The following is an 18,352-nucleotide window of genomic DNA, read 5'->3' on the forward strand; positions in this document are numbered from 1 at the left end:
ATATATATATATATATATATATATATATATATATATATATATATAAGTATAATAATGGATTAAATCATGAAATTCAATATATTTATATTTTATTTTTACACTTTTAAATTAGTGTATAATAGTTTTAATATGTGCACTAGAGCGTCCAACTGAATTCGCTATAAAACTTGTATACAAAATTATGAAATTTAATTTGTGTGTACACATATTGAGAATAACAGTTACTAACGCGAAACACATCTCCTGCATATCGTAATTAGCTTGAAAATAATTCAACACAAGTTTCAATTGTGATAGCAGTTTTCATCTTACAAGACCCCTTCTTCGATTTTTAATGAAACTTGGTGGGTTTACAGAAGGGATGAACATATTTGATACGTATTTTTTAAAAATTAGTAACCACTATGTTTATGGGATAAAATCAATTATCATTCTTTTTTTTTGCTATAACTTCTGAACGATGTATGATAGCGTAATTTTACACATATACAAACTATACATAATTAGGAAAAAATTCATTAGGATAAAATCAAAATCAATCCTTTAAATGCGCATCTATATGACCTGGTAGATCTGGTAGTCGCGCGAAAGCAGTGATACTTCGGCGGATGTCGCGTCCTAGAGACTCGCAAATAGAACTCGTGTTCGAGGTACGAAGCAAGCTCGCAAAATTCGACATAACGTTGTTTTGAAATTATGCTATCATATTTTGTTTCTATAAAGTTATAGTTGAGAAATACAAGTTTTCGAGGATTCTAATTTTATTCTAATTTCACGAGAGAAGTCTTTCCTTGTTGATTCGTTTTTCTCCATATATATATATATATATATATATTTTTTTTTAACAAAAAAATATTCTCAATATTCTGTTATAGTTTAATTTTTCATTCTCTGTTGCATGCCTCTTTATTGCATCCATCAATCTTCTCGTGTCTTTCAAGCTGTTTCTTAGTATAAAATCGTGTACCACAGATATTACATTTTAACTTGGAATTTGTACCATGATTCATCATGGTATGGTATTCTAAACCTACTCTATCAGAAAATACTTTGCCACAAAAATAACAAGCATTGTGTTTATGACATTTCATATGACCACGGAAAGTTTTGAGTTTCACAGATTTCAAGCATATAGTACAAGTTACCAAGTTATCAGCTCCATTAAAATGTATCGTGTATTTATGATAAGAAAGATTCCTATTATTTGTATAAGCCTTTTTACATTTATGGCAAGGATAACCAAAACCTAAATGATAACCTTCATGTGGAGTCTTTAAGGAAATAGTAATTTTTTTATTACAAAATCTACAAATCAAATCGTTATGGTCTAAATGAAAATGGGATAATCGTCCTTTATCACTCGTGAATCGTTCGGGACATTGGAAGCAATGATAGCCATGATCAAAATGTTTGAATCTCATATGGTTATCAAATTCGTTGTAACTATTTAGCATTTCTTTACAAAAAAAACATCGCAACTGTAGCGAAAATTCATCAAATGATCTGCCTTTTGTAACAGTACATTGATGATTATCATATAACTTAATATTATTAAATTGTTCCTTACAATATCCACATATCATTGGTTTAAATTGCATCGTACGAACCTTTGTTTCATTATGGGAATACTCCGACTTCATTTTGGAATAAAGATATCGTTTATTTGTAGACCGTAATTCCCGTTTGTTTTGATGTATTTCTTGATTTTTAACTTTATTATTTTCCTTGCACGGTTTTTTAATTTGGTTATATTCTTTATTCTTATTTTCTATATTTCCGAATTTACGAATGTCGAGAACCTTTTGACATATTTGCTTTAATGTATTGACTTTATTGAAAATTTTTTCAATTTTTCCATCTTTTGTATTACTTTCCAACTTTGAATTCTGCTTGCCGTTTTCTTGTGCAATCATCTGTTTTGTTGTATTATTTTCATCAAGAGCAATTTGTACATCGTCTTCAATATCAATGATTACATCTTCATCTGTATCTTCTAACTTCAAAATACTATGATCTTTACTGTATTTAGATGAATCAGATGTATCTGATACTTGTTGTTTAGTGGACGCTTTAGTGAAATCTTTGGTATAATTAGATGTGCGAGACATAGATGAAGTATCTTCTTTGAGACGTGTTTTAGAATTTTGGAGTTTATCTTCGTCATCTTTACCAACTATCTCATATGAATCATTTCGTTTCTTGATTGTTATGTTAATGCCAATACCAGAGTCTCTATCACTACTGACCCTACTGCTCTTTACTATATCCTCATTTTGACATAAATCACAATTCTTTTTATGAAGGAACAAGGTATGAGGATTTCGAAATGATCTTCCACATATACAAGTAGTTTCATTATTTTTGTTAATTCTTTCATTGTATCGGATAGCTCGATTAGAAATTGAACTATTTTGATTACGCTTGGAATTATTTAATTGCAATGTAGCCTTTTCATCTATTCTATTGTTAGCATTGTTTGCAGTATTAGCATACTTTGTGGAAGATTTGTAGTTCTTATTAAATGGTGAATTAAAGTATCTACATGTGAATTTATGAAAATTTTGTTTAGTTTCTCCACGTAATTTGTGAATGCGTTTATGTTTGTACAAACCATGGGCAGTTTTATAAAATCCCAAGCAAATGTCACATTTATATGTATAAGCATTTAAAATTTCTTCCTTTGCAATAGTGGGCGGATTCTGAACAAATGCATAACGTTCATTATTCAACTTGCGTTTCTTTCTAGGATAAGACAATTTATATTTTCTTTTTCCTTGGACTTTGGATGTTCTATGAGTATCATTTTCATTGTCCATTAAGCGAAATCCATCTTGAGGTTCATTTTTTAATGTAATTCGTTTATCTCCAGGTGATGTTTTAGGCTCACTCAATAATGATGATTCTAGCTGTTCCATTACACTTGTAGAACCTCCAATTTTATGATAATTAGTTAAATGTTTCCTTAAAGATAATACTTTTTGCTGACATAATGTACACTTGACAAACCGTTCCGATAGAACAGGTGGTGAAGCAGTAGTAGTTTCAATGTTGGTAAGTTTTGTCTTTGCAGTGATCTTTTCACATGAATTTTTATTATCATAAACCTTTTCAGAATTGTTATTTTCTTTGCTAATAGAAGAAACTTGACTGGGTCCATCGAAATTCTTTTTGTTTAAAGTTTTACGTTTCAAACGTTTACGTTGAATAAGTAAGGGAATGACAATTCCATGTACTTTTTCCGAATGCTTTCTTAAGGATCGTCTTTCCAAGTATTGGATACCACAGATAGTGCAAGGATATAATTTCTTCGTTCTTACGACAGAAACTTTAAAAGGTGGCATTGTATTATCACTTCTTAATTTAGGTTGATTTTTGACATGTGATTCAGATTGTTCAACCTCATCCAAATGCTGCACTTTCTCCTTATTTTTTTCCTCTTCATTTTTATCACAATCATCATCAGTTAGCACTGTTGGCTTCTCAACCTGTACAGTCTTTATTAATTGTAATGTTTCCCAAATTTTATCACATCTCTCCAATAAAACAACTGGAGCCTTTATCGTAGGTGCGAATACCGGAATGTGTATTGAGGATTCATCCTGTAATAGAAAATATATAATTTTCAATTATACATGATATATTTTGTTTATCTTTCTTTGTATTTTACATCTTAGTGTAAAATACTAATTAAAGTAAAACAAAAATTAGTAATTTCATATAATCATGTAACATTGTAAGCTTCAGAGACATAACCAAAAATCAGTGATCGAAGTTTTTCCAGCAAAAAGCTAATGATTGTTGCAACAGATTAGATTATTCTCGTAAATAACGACAGATTATAAACAATAAGTAACAATAAGCAACAAAATCAAAATATAATAATACAAAACATTGGCAATCGAGTCATTGGCAATCCTAACCAACACAAACATGAAAAGCGCGGTAAAATAATTGTTAACGAAACAATAGCATTTTTCAATATCTTTTTCAAAGGGGCAGAAAACGAATCTTTCTAAAATTTAAATAATGAGCATTTCGACATTATATATACATAAGTGACACGATTGACGGAGCAAACTCATATATTCCCACACTTACAAATACCAATGGGTCGTCGATCGAGTTGCCCAATTCAGTGCCCGGTTCCGTCTTGCATTCAATCTGGAATTCGGCGACATTTGGAGGCGGTATCAATATTGTTGTTTCATTCGTGTCCCCGGGGATGGTCACGGTATCGTCAGCCATCCTAGGACAGGATGCGAACGATGCAATCTGCGGGAAAACAGATCGTACTTGAATCCCTTCCGAAACGGGAACGTTGGTGTTGTTGCTCGCGAACTGTTGGTCACTGGCTGAGCGATTCTCGGCAATCTCGGCATCTTTCTTAGATTCTACCGCTATCGCATCACTGCATGTCTCTTTCTCGGCGCCATTCCACATGATCGCTACGACGATAGTCCCTCTCTTTTCGATGCGTTACGACCCTTTATTGTCGACTCCTTTCCTCGTGTCTTCTCAGTTCGCCTATCCTTATTCGATAGAAGGGACGTGTTTGTGCTGAGCCTTCTCAACCCGACCCAGCCAGCTCGACCACTATCGAAATGATTCGGACTGATCCCAGTGCTGGATAGGTGGCACTAGTCCGATGGGTACTGATGGGAACCAACTGGGACTGTTTACTTCGGTGAACTTTCGTTCGTATTTTATGCCTACACAATATTAATTATAAAATCAAACTTTAGAGAGTAGGAGAAGATACAGGCGAGAGGTGTAACTAAGAGTATAACTAAAACAAACGAATTTAGCGATACGTATTAACAATATTAATAAAAACAATCGTTACTTGGCGTGTTCCATCAGTAATCATCAGTTATAAAGACTAATCTCAAACAAACGAATCGATATTCTCTGAAAATTCTTCCAATTCAATCATATCACGATATCAATGGGTATTGCATCATATTGCGTAATATTACGTAATAAACAAAATATACAGACTTAGGAATCTATAATATATATCAAGCATTGATCAGCATGTAGCGCTTGATGTATGAACGAATTCTAATTCTAGCATACATCAGAGCAGGCATGATTGCATGCATACTTATCATTCAAGAAATCGAGCATCGTCTAATTCTATCTTTAATTGGGAACAGCAGAAGGGAAAAGGGTTTTCTCCTAAAAACACGATAATCTTACATCTCGATCGAAACACGCATTAACCCAATTCCCAAAAGTCAAGTATCAAATTGGTATATAAACTTTGCAAGATGTAAGTTCAACGGAAATTTCCGAAGAAATTTCTATTAGGAACGATCAGAATGAACGTTGTTTGTTATTAAAATTAGAATTGTACGACTAGTCAAAGTATTTAACGTACGAATTAAATCGTCAGTTTCCAAATATCGATATCTCTCGTAAAAAAGAGATATCGCAATGAAAGTCAATGAGGGTCAACAAAAATATGATCCGATCTCATAAATCTCTTTATTTGTTTATATAATTAGAATTTATATAATTATCCCAGTATATACTAAGCATATCCTAGTACTTACTAAGGTTTCCAAGAGCAGCTGAGAATTCAATCCGACTGGCGTTATTAAAGGAATGTTCCTTAATCAAATGTTATTGACTTTCCATTTAATTTATTTAACATAATGGTAAATTAAAATTTGTTTATCAATTTACTTTAACGTTCAAATTAGATTAATCCGTTAAATTATACGTATAAATTCTTATGTTCAATTATATAGGATTATTTTGATACAATTATAGAATTATTTTGAAAAATTACTGAAAATATCAAAATATAATACTTCCGATTGTTCGCTGTTGTACTATACTTCGATATTATTGGGAACAAAACTAAGGATATTGATCGGACTGAGGACTCGTGAACACAGACCTTATATATCTTATAAATCTGGGCAAACTATGTGAATTTTAATGTTCTCAAATTTTCCACGATATATTGTTTTACGTTTCGTAATTGATAAACGTTCGACAATACATTTTGCTATACTTTGCAAAAAAAATATTTTATCTAAAAATTTTTTGTCAAATATAATTAAGTAATAGGTTTTTGCGATTACCATTCCGTCACTGCGTACTATTACGCGATTGGACGGTGTAGACTTGAGAATAGTCGAGAATAGTCGAGAACCCTGGACGAGTCCAAGTTTGGAGATAAGGCAATTCTCGTCGAATTTTACGTCCCATCTCGATTTCGGTTACGTATTACTTGTACACGCCTATATCTAGTTTCGCCCAACGGGAAGATTCCCATATAATACGATCTATGTATTGAAAATCCGTTATACGTGACATAACCCAACGCACACATGTCTACGTATACGTCGTCTCTGTACGAAACTTGGGACTCCTAAATTACGTGTAATATAGGCATATAATTTACATCTATTACGCGACTCAATATCGTGGCGATGAGATATCCATCGTTATCGATGATTATTGTTAAAAATGTTCATTTACCTGAGATTTCGAGCAGACACAGTCGATTTCGTATGCTCGTCATGTAACGTAGTCCGACTTCGTCAACAGATCCAGAGCAGACTGTCGTGTAACCTCAGCGTCCGTTCTCTTTACGGTAGACTCATGCGCACAGTAAGAATTGTTGAAGCACAAAAATAATGCGTGCGATCAAGTATCAAACGTTCGTAGGACCGAACTTAAGGGATATAGGATCGAAAGATGACGAGAGAGACGTGAATATGTAACCCAATTCTGGACGAGTCCATTTTTACCTGGCACGTGACAGGCCAAGTCTTGTTTTATTTCGGCTATGATTAATTTTATGACGGTTCACTTATAACTATGTCATAATTACAAGTCCTATTAGGGCTGAATACCTGAAAACTCGGAAACTTGGGTGATGGTCTAACGGCAGATATTCATTCTGTTGCGAAAACCCCTTATTTGATCGATACATATATATCACGATTGGGAAAACTGTTCTCACGTGTCTTTACCTACACGGCACTTGATGCCAAATAATACGTTAGCAAAATTTATAATAATATGGACAATAATAGTTTCCATTGTCATGTTCGTTTACAGTCGATCGCGAAAATATCTAATAATTCATTCTAGATCACTGGAAAGCACTCGATTCCCATTAAATCTTGCATCAACTGATGTTCTACTAAACATGTTCTCATTTTACGGAAGGAATGCATTTTTTTTTTACTGGGGAAAGATTCATCTTAGGTGTTGGTAGGTTGTTTACAAAAGTTTCTAAATTGATCTGAATCTGAAGTTACTGCAATGCAATTATTGTAAAAAAAGTATATGTAATATATTCTCATTTTCCAACGGTATCCTTATTAGAACCCTAAGCATCATTTGTCATTTGCCCTGATAACAAAAATTTAAAGAAAACGAACAGTCAAACGAAATTAGGAGATTATTAGAAATTTCTTTCTAATAATTCTGATATTAGAAGTGCGGACAAGCGTAATAGTAGAAAATTATATAAATCGTGAATTAATAGTGTGCAAATGGGTAATCAATTGATAGCCCGTTTTAGACCGGCCAGCCAACTCAGTCCACATGGGTAATCACGGATAAACGTATGTAATTTGCGTTCATACGTAACACAGCACAATAGCGTGATGTCGTAGGTTCGCGGAATAAGTGACTAGCCATCTTGCTGTGCATAACGAGATTCGGATTCTCTTGTTGTAAGTTATGTATGTATTGTACAAAATAACGATGATATTAACCGATTGAGAGATGAGATCGGAACAGATCGGAACGAATGCAACGAGGCCGATGCTGTTTTCGTTAGCGCATGCAGGCTTAGCTTGATTTCTCGATAAAATTGTGGCACTAACGAGATCGTCATGCTATGCGCTTCCGCCGAAGGATATATAAAACGGCACGCGCTTCTATACCCGCACGCAGAGTGATGTTGTTTGTCCGATTGCAAAAATGCGACCACTTTCGGGTATCTTACTGCTGCTCCTTACCTGTCAACTCGCTACGCCGACACCGATTTTCGATAGAGGTGGTGTATATTGTAGTTATTTATAAATTAATTACGTCGTATAGTGTAGAGGATAATGAAGTGCATTGAAATAATCGATATTATAGTTGAAGTAAATACATATTTCAGTTTCTCAAGTTCTTGAAATGAATAGTTGTCCCGATTCAAGAGAGAAAAAAAAAAGAATATAGTGTCACGGTTTCCAGTTTCGTGCGAAAAGAAATGGAAATGTTAGTGTGTCTTCCAGCAAGTGGTGTTACATTGTGTCGTCTGTGGCGCTTGCTGGAAAGCACCTAGTATCCAAATTGTTTTATAAATTTAAATGAAACTTAATTCAATATCTTTAAGCAAAGATAGATATCTATGATATAACATCAATAAGTATATGATTAAATGTTCAGATTCCTGATTTACGCCATGATTTATTCCAAATTTACAAAATTATATAAATTAAAAAAGAATTTAATAAGATTGCAGTTAAATTGTACTACTCAATTGTGTGCCTAGTGACCAATCCTGTTACAAGTCCTATAAATTTTTAATATCCTGCTGAACGCAAACATTTGTCGTAGATGGAACAGGTCGATCAACTGGATTTGGAGAAACAATACGAGATTGGTTTAAAATGATCAAGGACCGAATTGTGGGAAAATGGCGTGAATGGTTTGGCAAAGATAGTCCAACTCCGAACTTATCACCACAGGATATTTTGAATATTGATAAGACCTTAGAGAGTCGAATATCGAGTTACCCAGGCTTGTTCTTAGATTTGTGTAAGCAAAGTTCAATAACATAAAACTTAAGAATCAGTATCCATAAAATTTTTCTTCAATTCTTTGTCACATAGCAAAACTCGCGTTGGATGTCAAATCACGTGTTTATGCTTCGCTACGGAACATAATTGAGCGATTTCGACGTTTTACGTGATGCGTCACTCGCGAATGTTGTATGAGAGATACAATTAGGATTACAGCGTATAATACCACGTATATTTTTCAAAAGTTTCCACGAGATTACATCCTTCTAAACAACTTCTAGACGACTCAGATTTAACTTTCGTATTTTGTCAATTTTTTCGTACTAATAGCTAGCATATCGTTCGACCCAAAACGAGATTGGGGCGTCCGGATTGGTAACTGGTACATCATCCGGAAAATTACAGGCAATGACTACGGGGACAGTGATTCGGATGAATGGGACGTTATGCCTCCTATATTTAGGACCGACTGGACACCTGATTTCAGTAAACTTCCAACAGAAATTCCGAAAACTACACAACCTCCAACGATTACACCAAAGATCGAATTGACTACATCGAGGCAACATACAACCCAAACTGTTACTCAAACGCAATCAGATTTAACTTTTACTGAATCAACTGCAACCACCGAGGCCATCGTGACTTCTACCGAATCGATTCCACTTACTACCCAAATAACTTCTATAGAGCCGAATATAGAAGTTGATTCATCAAGTGAAGAAATGATAACTTCCAGTGAATCTGTTGTAATGAATAGTGTACCGGTTGCAGCACCTACTGATTCTACATCTACCGAGTCAATTACCGAATCAATTGTTTCGTCAGTTGATACTACTATGTTTTCTGTCACATCGACATCATCCACTGATCTAACTTCTATCAAATCGATCGAAACATCTATCGAATCTGCAGTTTCTAATGAAGCAGACAATACGTCTTCTAAGGAATTAATTACTACTACTACTATCAATGTTTCACCCGAAACATCCACCGAACAAATTTTACCTTTCCATAACAAGCGAGTAGAAGATAATGAAACCGTTAATAAACGTACCACAAAAAAACCTCGTCCAGCATCTGCCGAAGTTATAACGTTTTAAAGATTGTATATCATAAAAAAATTCAGGTATATATCTTCAATGGTTTTTAATAAAGTTTTAAGTATGTAAGTTGTAAATACATATTGATTAGATATAAAAATATTAATATACTGAAAATTAAAAAGTTAAAAAAAATAATAGCGCATTAATTCAATATAATAAATTTTTTAACAAGGCATTGTTACAAGATGTCAAGAAAAATGTGATAAACAGGTTTTCATCAAGAAGAACACGTTTATTCCGTAAAATTTATTATAATTCCGGCGCTATTCCATAGTAAAATATAATAACTTTTACGTCGATGATTGTGTGGTCTTCAAGATGGCTTCTTTTACTGTAAGAAAAAAAATGTGTATGTATTAAAAAATAATATATCTTTTTTTATTTAAAATCAACTTTTTAACATGCACATAACCAATTTTAATACAAATAGTTATAGCAATAGGATAGCACACATACATTTACATATCTGTAATTAATATATAAAGCATGTTTTCCCTCAAGTGTATTAGTTAAATATAAAAAATATATGCATAAAAAATTCAATTCAATTCACGTATATTCAATTTTCACACAAAATTGTTTAAACCTTAGCAATTTTCGTGCATACTTAATTTTATATTAATATAAAATGCAAATGTAACACAGAATAAACTTTAAAATAAAATAAAATTGTTATTTTGTTAATATATTTATGATTCATTGAAATTTTTGAGCAAGGGAAAGTTAATTATAAGCTCACAAGTTTAATTTCTTTTTTTTTTTGAAAGATGTAATCTAATTTAGCAATTACTTTTAAAACAATTTGATTACTATAGTAAAAGTTTAATTTTAATTTTAATTGCAGTGATACAGATAATATGTTAGTGTAAGTTCAGAATTAAATTATTACGTAGCAAAATGCAAATATAAATAATTAAGTCTTATACCTAATTATACAGTTTCTAAATCTATACTCTACATCCTCACAGATACTTATTGTATGACATGAAAATATAATAGTGCATGTAAGATTATTGTATTTTCATATCATGGAAATAAAATATTATATTTTTATACTACTATGTATTAACAAACTATTGGAATATTAGAATTACATGATTAATAAAATAATAAATAAATCGTAAAAATATAACATGTATTTATGCTGTTAAGAATAAAAAAAATAGCTCATACAGAACAAAAGTATGAAACTTAAAAGATTTGCATGCTGACCCTGATTAAGCAATAAGAAATTGCTCCTCCAGAAGTCTGTAGTACAAATGATGATCATTTCTCTATTTCCTTCCCTAGAATGTAAATAAAAAGCGTATACCACCGTAGCATGCATAATAGACATCAAACCAAAGGAAAATTTATTTCTGAATTGCCCATGAATATTATGTTATCAATAAAAAAAAATATTTAATATTTTTCATTTTTATTTTTCATTATTCTCTCATAAGTAAAACATGTCACACAACTATTGTACTGTGTGAGAAATGTAAAAAGTTAAATCAATCAAATTTTACAAATCTACTGAATCTAACTTTTTAACATATATGAACATTTATCATGTTTCTTTAAAATTATCTATTTAATAATATTAAGAATTTAAATTGCTGTAAGAACTTCCAATATATACAAACTGATTTTATTAAATAGAATAGTGCATTAATATAATCAATTAATTGAATGAAAACAAAGAAAAAATTACACCATCGGATAGAACATACAATTTAAAAACAATTACAATATTGATATAAGAGATTAAAACCCATGTGATCAAAAAAAGAAAGAAACATGCATAAGATATTTGATACTGAAAAGCATTAAGAGAATAAAGAAATTTTTTGTAATATTATAACATTAATGTTAGAGTAATAGAGTAAGAAATGTTTATGGAAAAAAAATATTCGAAATATATTATTTTGCTTACCTTTTTAGACGCTGCTCCAACTTTACTCTTTTTAGTACCCCTAACTTTCTTCATTCTGTTTTTGCGTTCTTTACGTTGTTTTCTTGTTTGTTTTTGTTTTTCAAAGAGACCGTGCCTTGCTAACCTATATTTAGGTTCAAATTTCTTTGCAAAATCCAAGGTGTCATAGATAAGTGCAAATCCAGTAGATTTACCACCACCAAAATTAGTTTGAAAGCCAAACACAAAGACAACATCTGGAGTCACTTTATACATCTTGGCTAATTTCTCTCGAATCTCGGTTTTACGAACTGATGGTTGGCCAGGATGAATAACATCTACGACCTACAATCAAAATAAATTGTATAAATTCTCATCTGGGATAATGAATTGAAATAATGGATACTCGAATCTCACACTCACCATTTGTTTTCGGCATAAAAGTCGATTGGTCATAAACTTTCTCGTCCTGATGGTAGCTGTACCTTCCGTCTGTAAGCAAAAATCAAAATACATTTCTTTACTTATAGGTTAGATCAGGTTACTTATAAGAAATCTTTAGAGTATCGAAATAGACGAATACTATAAATTGGTAAAGACAGATAAAACAAACTTCAATTAATTTTATGATCTATTATCTCATAAAACATTACAAATGGTCGCAAACAATTACAAACACGTATTTCTCAATTGAGGTTATGTCACGTCATGTTTGATTGACTTTACTGTATCTATAATTGATACTTTCTGAACATGATATACATAACGCGTATTTTGTTAGATGTTATTGTTAAATATTTAATTGAATGTTGTACGTTTCGTTGGATGATTACTATAGAATTTTTCGATACAAGTTACATACCATCTTGGTCAATTATCGTTGTTTAGCGTACCGCTTGGAAAAAGGGACGTTCGGAAACATGCACCGCCATCTACGAAAGATTGCACGGCAGCATCGGTATCCGGATATTCGCGTGTATTTTACGTTAGAAAATACTGTATTGTTTATATTTACGACCGGCATTATCGATTAAAAATAATTGAAAATCCTTTATTTAATTTTCAAGTTTGACGTTACCACGTTTAAACAGTTCAAAATATTAAATCGTATTAAAATTTGACAGTTAAAATTTGTAAGTAAACTCTCTTAATAACTTTAAAAAATCTTAACTTGTAAAATAAATTATCCCAAAAGCAGACTTCTGTACTTTGAATTAGTACAGCGAGAATAATAAAAAAAGGCTCCAAAAGAAAAAAAGTAAAGACAAAAGCATGGAAGTCTGTGGTGTGAAATTTGTAACAAACAAAACAGAAGAAAACACGAGATATTTTTTATATCTATAAATAATTTTTTAAAGAGAAAGTGTCATATCGACCGAAAAAAAAACCTGCATGATCGACGCGCGAGTTTGTGAAGGAACTGGGAACTTTCGAAAGAGACCGACGCTGTGCGCGTAGCGCTTCCGCCAACGTCGGCAGCTGATTGGCGCTCAGCCGTCGGCTCGACGACCGACGTTGACCACTGCCGTTCCCTAGGAAGTTTCGAGAACATACACTGCAGGCGGCAATATCGTTAGGCGACGTGGGCGCACGGACTACGGTGGATTACGGAGTCGCACGGAATCCGGGCTCAGTTTCGTACGTGAAACGTTGTAACACGGACGCGAAGGTAGAACGGGCGTCGCACGAAACGTGCGCGGTCATTCTCTACAGCGACTCTACACTCCTCGTCGTTTACGCAGGTAAGTAACTCTCGCGAATCGCGGGACTCTTCGCTCTCGTAATCTTGTCGTCAGGGAAGACGATCCATTCGCCGTAGCCGATCTGACGGCGTGGACCGGGAGTGAACAACGAACTGAACGGACAGCCCAAGTCGCGCGATCGATCGATCGGTTGGTCCGCTCGCGATATTCGTCCTCTCTTTCTCTCTTCCTGAGAAACGTGTAATCGGGGATTAGCGTGCTCGCGTAAGGCGTAGACATTTATATAAAATTTTCCGGAATCATTGTCCACGTCGGGAATTCGGAATTTCATCGCGGTTTTTCCTGGCTTAGCTCCGCGTAACGGTCATCGAAACCAGCGAAGGGGTGTGGGGGGGGGGGCAGGAGCGCCTTGGCTTGGCGGACGGTCGAAGGTTGCGCGGCGATATATTTCACACGATTGCACATTGATGAACGTTACGAAGCGGGAATTGAACTGATCGCCAGGCAAGTATGTACCTACTCTCTCGTTGCAACAACGAGCTTGAAAAGAAAGATGGAAGCCAGTAACCTGGCTACCAAGTCTGCGGGCACGCTTGCCCGACGACTCGTGTCGATTAACGATTCATCAAGGCATCGGCTACTGCTAAGAAAAGGAGATTGAGATAGGGAAAAAAAAAAGAAAAAGTAGAGTCGTTTATCACGAGGAAAATGTGTTTTTCTCGTGATAGCGTAAATACGTGCGTCGAGCGTAAAAATTCGTCGCGAGCGATCTGGCAAATTCTTCGTTACATCGATTTTGTCGTTCGATCGACTTGGGAACCCGCGTGCTCGGTAATATCTATGGAAGGCTCTAGAAAGCTCGGAGAGGCGGTCTTTGTTCGGGAAGCGTCCACAGCACGCGCCTCGCCTTTTGAAATACTCCGCTCGCTGGTCTATTCAATCGTATACTCCCAGTCCTACTGTAGACGCCATTTTGAAATTCGCATGAATTCCGCATGGGTATTTTACATTAATTTATTCTTTGAGTTCACGAGCGAGCACACGACTTTTACCTCTACAAACACATGTAAAAAAATTGCGTGAAAAAATATCTGCATGCGTTACGAAGCTTGAAATCAGTTGTGGTAAAAATGAGAAAAAGGAGGAAGAAACAAGTGTTTGTACAATTGGGCATTTATGCTTCAACAAGACTTTCCTGTTTTCAGTTTTGCCATTTTCACTATTAACTACAACTTGAAACTCGAGGTCATTAAGCCGGAAGTTCTCTCATTTGGACTACTGGTGCTAAATGCTCTTTTGTTATTCATTGTATCTTATATAACTTGAACTTGTTTATTAATTTACATATTTATAAAAATGACTCAAAGTTACATGTATTTATTATGTTACATGTATCTGATCAAATCTGACCATACTGAAATTTATGAGCCTAGATTCAATTATGTAACACTAGAAAAACGATATATTCTTCATTTAAAATTATGAATTAATTATGAGTCGAACTAGTCTATCTTTTTGATCTTGCAATGCGCATATATGTTGTAACGTCACGAGCTGTTTAGTTTACCAATATAATGAATTTATTTTTCCTCGAATTCTCTGATGTCGTTTTATCGGCAGTAACATTTTGATAGAATTTTTTGTGCATTATATCATCAGGTCTATTCTTGTAGCTGTATATTCAATGTTTCTTCAATTTTCTTATGTTATTTTATTAGCAGATTAAATGTATCCATTTAAAAAAGAAAAATATGTATTCAAAGTTTGGTGTCAAACAAGATATAAAAAATTTTAGTACAGTTCAGTGCAATGACAAAGAATAGACCTATTTAATAGCGATATAAAAAAATTAAAGCGTTTGTTATAGTATTTTTTCTTGTTTACAGCAGCCAGAGTGATTTAATATAACCCTAATTACTTAACACATTGTGAAAATGGTTAAGGAAACTACATTTTATGATGTATTGGGCGTGAAGCCTGGATGCTCGCAGGAAGATTTGAAGAAGGCCTATAGAAAGCTCGCTTTAAAGTATCATCCTGATAAAAATCCTAATGAAGGAGAAAAGGTTTGTATGAATCTTATCATTTAAAATACTTATTGATTAGTTTATATGTAATAAAACATAATATAATATAATATTATAAAATATCCGTTTTAGTTTAAACAAATTTCTCAAGCGTACGAAGTATTGTCAAATCCAGAGAAGAAGCGTATCTATGATCAAGGTGGTGAGCAGGCTTTGAAAGAAGGTGGCATGGGTGGCAGTGGCTTCTCTTCTCCTATGGACATCTTCGATATGTTCTTTGGAGGAGGATTTGGCGGACGAGGAGCGAGGAGGAGAGAACGCAGAGGTCAAGATGTAATGCATCAATTATCAGTTTCCCTCGAGGAACTTTACAAAGGAACTGTGCGTAAATTGGCTCTGCAAAAGAATGTTATTTGTGAGAAATGTGAAGGTAACGGTTGTATGGAGATTGTAATTTTAAAAAGATCTATATCTGTGTAGACACGGAGAATATATTTGTCGTTTTTCGATTAGGTGTTGGTGGAAAGAAAGGTTCTGTTGAACAATGTTCGACGTGTCATGGTTCCGGCTTGCAAGTACAAATCCAGCAGTTAGGTCCGGGAATGTTACAACATTTACAAACCATGTGTGCAGATTGCAAAGGACAAGGGGAACGTATTAATCCCCGTGATCGTTGCAAATATTGCAATGGAAGAAAGACTATTAGAGACAGAAAGATACTTGAAGTTCACGTTGATCCAGGAATGGTTGATGGTCAAAAGATAACTTTCAGTGGTGAAGGTGATCAAGAACCAGACTTGGAGCCTGGCGATATAGTTATTCTTCTTGAAGAAAAAGATCATGATGTATTCAAGTTAGTAGTATTTTAATGGAATATTTATTAGGAAGCTAGTTATTTAACTTACTAATACGCTGCGATCAATTAAATTATAGGCGTTCAAGAAATGATTTGATTATGCGAATGCAACTAGAACTCGTAGAGGCATTATGTGGATTCCAGAAAGTTATTCGTACTTTGGATGGTAGAGATCTAGTGATAACTTCACTTCCCGGCACTGTGACAAAACACGGTGACTTGAAATGCATCTTGAACGAGGGCATGCCGATTTATAAAGATCCATTTACACACGGCAGACTTATAATACAATTTATAGTCAATTTCCCGAAGAGCATAGACCCATCGCTTATTCCATCATTGGAACAATGTCTGCCACCGAGGGAAGAGGTTATAATTCCAGACGGTGCCGAGGAGTGTTTACTTACTGACTTGGATCCTGAGCAGGAGCAAAGGCGGAGAGACACGAGACAAGCGTATGAAGAGGACGAAGGAGGTCCATCGCGAGTCCAATGTGCCACACATTAATTTGATTACACTAACCCTGTAATAAACATAGCCGTTTCTTTCATTTCAAACTCTGTCCCATTCGCTCGATTCTGTATCATGCTAAAGAAAGAAACAAAATGGATATGTAGGCCAACTATTCAATGAGCGAGAAAGATATAATTCTACTGTTTGGACGTGTGCAAAAAAAAACCAGTGAGTACAGCAATTATTGATTCTTTAATTTTATCAGTTACATGAAAATTATATAATTTTGAAAGTAAACAATTATCAACAATTTCATTATGAAAAGATCCAATGTGATGAAGTATCTTACTAAGATGCATCTTATTGAGATATCTTTTATGGACAGACTTCTCGTAGAAACTTTTAAGCTACTTTTTAGGATATCTTTCTGATATTTTCTCAAGATGAAATCGTATATAGGGATGAATAGAGAATTATAATTATGGATACAGGATAAATGCGAATGATACTATTACAGTATAAATAGTGAAACCAACTATAAAAATCAAAGCCTTAAACGATTTAGCTGGATCTTAAACGCTTGTATGATTTTTGTGTGAATTTATATACTACATATATAGTCCCTAGAAACGCGAAACACCGAAATGATTTTCTTGAGAACGCTAACTCTACTAAAATATCGCAGTAATGTCACGAGTTAAATTGACTAGCAATTTAACAAATATTTGATGCTTATTCGCATCTGCGGTAGTTTAGTAGGGTTAGCGTTTTCAAGACTGAAAAATTATTTCGGCCGTGAAAAATCGTTTCGTATTTCTAGGGACTACATACGTAGTATATAAATTCATACAAGAATCATATAAGTATTTAAGACTCAACTAGACCGTTTAAGACTTTGATTTCTATAGTTTATGTTATCATATATACGGTCCTATATAATATGTTATAAATAGTAATAGTTGTTCATTTTTTGCATTCAGTGATTATCTGATAATTTGGTGCTTTCTAGCAAGCGATATAATCTGATTGAAATCTCATTTTTAATATAATGTCTGAAATGATAACTTTACATTATTTAAAGAATAAATTAATCAATTCTTTAAAGAATTAATTCCATTCTCTTGCATCCTTTATTAATATCGTTTATTGTTTATCGATATCTGTGAATCGATGGACATCGTTCGTTCACTTCTCAATAAGATGTGATTCATTAAAAAATTTTACTCATTTCTTTTTCGCTTATTGTAAATATTCGTCTACATACTCATGTTATTTCTTTCAATAGAGGATTACTAAAAGTATGTACTTATCATTACACAATGATAAGAAAATTTAAATTTATTTAGATGTAACATAAGGGTTCTATACCATCGTTACAATATAATGAAAGGTATCATATATTCTTGAACATCGCGATTGTCTCTGTACCAATTGTATCTCTCCAATAATCAGCTAGCTGCTCGACAGTGATTATTACATGGCTAAAGTTAGAATTAAATTTTATAAATATATATATATATATATATATATATATATATATATATATATATA

The 18,352-nt window shown here is 33.6% G+C and overlaps 4 protein-coding genes across 5 annotated transcripts; 2 read left to right on the forward strand and 2 right to left on the reverse strand.

Moving 5' to 3' along the window:
- Window positions 1-884: 884 nt before the first annotated feature.
- LOC105625878 lies at window positions 885-4,440 on the reverse strand. Its single transcript, XM_012207188.1, has 2 exons — window positions 4,099-4,440; window positions 885-3,599 (listed from the first exon to the last, which is right to left on the reverse strand). Exons 1-2 carry the CDS (start codon window positions 4,438-4,440, stop codon window positions 885-887), a joined length of 3,057 nt encoding a protein of 1,018 aa, XP_012062578.1.
- A 3,510-nt stretch (window positions 4,441-7,950) lies between these two features.
- LOC105625879 (cell wall integrity and stress response component 4-like) lies at window positions 7,951-9,865 on the forward strand. The gene is made up of 3 exons (XM_012207189.1): window positions 7,951-8,026; window positions 8,578-8,778; window positions 9,093-9,865. The coding sequence occupies exons 1-3, from the start codon at window positions 7,951-7,953 to the stop codon at window positions 9,863-9,865; spliced, it is 1,050 nt and encodes a 349-aa protein (XP_012062579.1).
- Window positions 9,866-9,892: 27 nt separating this feature from the next.
- Window positions 9,893-12,680, reverse strand: LOC105625880 (40S ribosomal protein S24). Of its 2 annotated transcripts, XR_001046525.1 has the most exons (5): window positions 12,625-12,680; window positions 12,186-12,254; window positions 11,784-12,107; window positions 11,081-11,154; window positions 9,895-10,199 (listed from the first exon to the last, which is right to left on the reverse strand). XR_001046525.1 is itself a non-coding variant. In XM_012207190.1 (4 exons), exons 1-4 carry the CDS (start codon window positions 12,625-12,627, stop codon window positions 10,197-10,199), a joined length of 399 nt encoding a protein of 132 aa, XP_012062580.1. In that variant the 5' UTR covers window positions 12,628-12,680; the 3' UTR covers window positions 9,893-10,196. The 2 variants fall into 2 exon arrangements, 1 of the variants encoding a protein (XP_012062580.1); XM_012207190.1 differs by lacking the exon at window positions 11,081-11,154 and having other exon boundaries at window positions 9,893-10,199.
- Window positions 12,681-15,399: 2,719 nt separating this feature from the next.
- LOC105625882 (dnaJ homolog subfamily A member 1) lies at window positions 15,400-16,855 on the forward strand. Its single transcript, XM_012207191.1, has 4 exons — window positions 15,400-15,531; window positions 15,625-15,922; window positions 16,006-16,345; window positions 16,426-16,855. The coding sequence occupies exons 1-4, from the start codon at window positions 15,400-15,402 to the stop codon at window positions 16,853-16,855; spliced, it is 1,200 nt and encodes a 399-aa protein (XP_012062581.1).
- Window positions 16,856-18,352: the final 1,497 nt, after the last annotated feature.

The sequence above is a fragment of the Atta cephalotes genome (genome assembly GCF_000143395.1).
Source record: "Atta cephalotes unplaced genomic scaffold scaffold00004, whole genome shotgun sequence".
In the NCBI taxonomy this organism is placed as follows: domain Eukaryota; kingdom Metazoa; phylum Arthropoda; class Insecta; order Hymenoptera; family Formicidae; genus Atta; species Atta cephalotes.

Bases quoted from the DNA above. Each gene is read 5' to 3' on its own strand.
- LOC105625879 (XM_012207189.1), top strand. From the start codon at position 7,951: ATGCGACCACTTTCGGGTATCTTACTGCTGCTCCTTACCTGTCAACTC. The intron at 8,027-8,577 runs GTGGTGTATATT...CATTTGTCGTAG, and splicing joins GACACCGATTTTCGATAGAG to ATGGAACAGGTCGATCAACT. The intron at 8,779-9,092 runs GTAAGCAAAGTT...TCGTACTAATAG, and splicing joins AGGCTTGTTCTTAGATTTGT to CTAGCATATCGTTCGACCCA.
- LOC105625882 (XM_012207191.1), top strand. From the start codon at position 15,400: ATGGTTAAGGAAACTACATTTTATGATGTATTGGGCGTGAAGCCTGGA. The intron at 15,923-16,005 runs GTAACGGTTGTA...TTTTTCGATTAG, and splicing joins TATTTGTGAGAAATGTGAAG to GTGTTGGTGGAAAGAAAGGT. The intron at 16,346-16,425 runs GTTAGTAGTATT...ATTAAATTATAG, and splicing joins AAAGATCATGATGTATTCAA to GCGTTCAAGAAATGATTTGA.
- LOC105625878 (XM_012207188.1), bottom strand. From the start codon at position 4,440: ATGTGGAATGGCGCCGAGAAAGAGACATGCAGTGATGCGATAGCGGTA. The intron at 3,600-4,098 runs GTAAGTGTGGGA...TTTCTATTACAG, and splicing joins TCGACGACCCATTGGTATTT to GATGAATCCTCAATACACAT.
- LOC105625880 (XM_012207190.1), bottom strand. The intron at 12,108-12,185 runs GTGAGTGTGAGA...TTTTGATTGTAG, and splicing joins TTTTATGCCGAAAACAAATG to GTCGTAGATGTTATTCATCC.